This window comes from Physella acuta, unplaced genomic scaffold (genome assembly GCF_028476545.2).
Source record: "Physella acuta isolate Inbredline_101_S28 unplaced genomic scaffold, ASM2847654v3 ptg001400l, whole genome shotgun sequence".
Lineage (NCBI taxonomy): Eukaryota > Metazoa > Mollusca > Gastropoda > Physidae > Physella > Physella acuta.
Window position 1 is genome coordinate 121,400 of NW_026732915.1, and position 3,227 is coordinate 124,626.

The 3,227-nt window shown below is 39.4% G+C and overlaps 1 protein-coding gene across 1 annotated transcript; it reads right to left on the bottom strand.

The window, feature by feature from the left end:
• Window positions 1-1,160: 1,160 nt before the first annotated feature.
• LOC131927420 (putative serine carboxypeptidase CPVL) lies at window positions 1,161-3,227 on the bottom strand. The gene is made up of 2 exons (XM_059283119.1): window positions 3,154-3,227; window positions 1,161-2,562 (listed from the first exon to the last, which is right to left on the bottom strand). Exons 1-2 carry the CDS (start codon window positions 3,211-3,213, stop codon window positions 1,219-1,221), a joined length of 1,404 nt encoding a protein of 467 aa, XP_059139102.1. The 5' UTR covers window positions 3,214-3,227; the 3' UTR covers window positions 1,161-1,218.

Here is a 3,227-nt window from a genome sequence, read left to right on the forward strand (position 1 = left end):
ATGGACAATACCTCTGCAGACGAATGTCTTTTGGATTAAGAAATGATCCGAGTTCTTTCCAGGATATAATGGACGGCCTTTTCTGAAACGTAGAAGGCCTTTATTCTCATAATGATGACGAAGTCGTAAATTCTACTAGTTTTGCCCTTTACTTCTCACAATTGCGTTAACGGTTACTGAGTAAAGACATACCTACTTAACAGCTAACTTAAGGAAGAGTGAGTTGTGAAATAAGGCTGGTAAGTATGTCACCTGCCAGTTCTACGGCTCAATAAAACCTGCATGAGCCATAGAACTGGTTGGTGACCTACTTACAAGCCCTATTGTTGAATAACATATATGACAGGATGTGGGCCTTGACATGGTCAGGCCCAGTGTATTTTTTTTCCAGAAAATTCTTCTCGGGTGTGGGAAGGGGGGGGGGTCTATTAAAACTTTCATCGGGCACAATTAAATTATAGTGGGAAACCCTGTTCAGCAAACATACGGTATTTTTGTTATGCATACACAGCGTTACCCAAATAGGGCTGGTAAGTAGGTCACCAACCAGTTCTATGGCCCATGCTGGTTTTATTTAGCCGTAGAACTGGTTGGTGACCTACTTACCAGCCCTATTGTTCTCAAAACAACTTTTGAAAAGTTTGATGTCCAGCAGCATTCCTTTCTCTCTTTGACACTGTCCTATGTTTTCATACATTTATAAAGAATAACCACCATATATATTATGGTGGTTGTATATAGGTACGAGTGGGGGGAAAGGGCAGAGGATAGTATTAAATTGTGCTTCGCGTAAGTTTTAAGCAAAAAAAAAATTCGGACATGTAATCTTCCAAGAAGTTGCAGAAGCCGTTTCTTTGCGTCAAATTAGCCCGAAACTATTCAAGGACAAAAAGAAAATTTAAACTTACTTATCTGTGTAGAACTGAAGATAAGGTGTGGTGAGGGGTAGTGTTTTCTAAAACTTACAACTAAAATTATAAGATAGCTGAACAAAAAAATAAAAACCAAAAGTGCAATTACTTTGTTTATTTCTGTCATTCAGATAACTGACTCTAAATTTTCCTAGATCTTATATATATATATATATATATATATATATATATATATATATATATATATATATATATATATATATATATATATATATATGCCTATATATATATAATCTTAGACTACACCATTGCTTGTCATGTCAGTGGTCTACATGCACTTCGTCCATCACTTGCCGATACAGCCTTTCTGAATGAAAAAATTCATCATGTCATACGCTCTCTTCCGTTGGTCAAGGCCCACCGAATGTCCAGCACCTTTAACGACAACCTGGCAGAGGTTCCCAGTTCTGGAATAGAACCCAGACAGCGCGCCATCACCACCCCTCCAAACAGAACGTTCCGCGTTGTTGTACTCTTCTTTTTTGGACCACTTCATGGACAGCAGGGCCGCGTCAATCATAGCAGGACTCATAAGAGCGTCAAGATCACCTCCGTAGATTAAAACTTTGTATTTTTCAACAAGTTCGGCTAGTTTGGGTTTTGTGCTGGTTAATGTATCTCTCAGCATTTTGTATCTAATCTCTGTATTCCAATCGTTGAAAGTCACATTTCCAACGTGAACCAGATTTCTCAAATAAGTTGAATTCACGACTGTATTCAGGTTTTCGTATTTTGGCTCTTCACCAGAATAATAGTTGTCTGTACTAAATCCATTGGCATTTAAAAAAAAATACTTGCCTACCATTTTGCCCAATTCGCTGTTATTTAGTGTTTTGTGCTGAAATTCATCGAAAATCTCTTTAATGTCATTCTTATGATGATTTGCTTCCATTCTTGAGATATAGCCAACAGAAAGTAGATAGTCAGAGATCGCAAGACCTTGCTCATACGGGTCAAAGAATGGACCTCCAAGATAAATACCTGTTAAAGTCTGGTTTGATCTTCCAGCTTTGATTTCTAAATGCAAATAATGAGCGAATGCAGGCACATACTTTCCGGCATAAGACTCCCCGCCAATGTATAACTCTCGTTTCTGGTATTCAGGAAATAGAATGTAAAATTGTTCGATAAACTCATAAAGATCTTTAGAATAGCCATCTTGGTCGATCCTATATCCGGCGCTCCCACTGTCTGAATAGCTGAAGCCGACGCCGACGGGGTTGTCTATGTACAACATTGACATTGTCTGTGTCCACGAAATGTTGCTACGCTCGTACCAGTTACTCGTAAGACGAATTGGTCCATTCTCAAAAAATATACCCATTGTTGAGGGACTTCCCGGGCCCCCATTTAGCCAAACCACAAGCGGGGATTCAGCCCCGGACATTGAAGGAAAGAACCAGAAAAACAAATGGTTTCCGAGTTTCTTGTCCACAGTAATGAACCCAGCGTGGCTGTTCGGTATGACAGATTTCTCATCTTTTACAAGACTTAGCTCATGCGCTTGCTTGATTTGACGTGTGCTGATTAAAGGTGACAACATCAGTGGTTGCTTTAGGGAACCATCAACTGCCGAAAGTAGCTGAACAATGCAGCTCAAAGTCAGCAGGATTAACGCTGTAGGGGAAACCTGAATATAAGAGAGATTTTAATTACTACGAGCCGACCCGCGGCGTATCATACGCCGCTATTTAGTTGTTTTATTTTCTACTTTTCAGTAATTCATAATTTGTGAATTCGACAGTACCAATGCTGCCACTGAAAATATTTGCTTTACAACACTAAAACCCTACTTTCCCCCAACCCCTACCCCCCCCCCCCACCCCCACCCACGTGAAAGCAGCCTCCACTTAGTTACTTCCCCTAAGTATAAAATAGTTTTATACTAAATTATCTGCCCCTAATAGCCGTCACTAAACCCGGCTCTACGATGTAAACATTTAGCGTGAACTACAACTCACCAGACCATGTGGGTGTGGGGGTGGTTGCGATATGCCTAGAGAGGAAAAGAGGGGACTGCTCGGCGCGTTTACAGCTTGTTTTCTAACGTCTCCCAGAAGAGAAATATATATATAGATACCTGATTATATACTATTTTTCTTTTTCTAAAAAATAAATATAAAATAACTCATCGACATCTCAAGGAATCTCTATAAGCAATGTCTTAGGCAAATTTAAAAAGGTTTGTAGAATAATTAAGTAAAATAGAACCATACTGTACCTTCGTACCCAATAGACAAGAATTTTCTCTCATTTTGGAGCCGGCAAAGGAAGATAGCATTTTGGTGACGTATA

What these genes read in the sequence shown, in the direction of transcription:
- LOC131927420 (XM_059283119.1), bottom strand. Translation starts at nt 3,213, where the DNA reads ATGCTATCTTCCTTTGCCGGCTCCAAAATGAGAGAAAATTCTTGTCTA. An exon ending in CTTGTCTATTGGGTACGAAG is followed by an intron (nt 2,563 to 3,153) that starts GTACAGTATGGT and finishes TCTTATATTCAG; the next exon opens with GTTTCCCCTACAGCGTTAAT.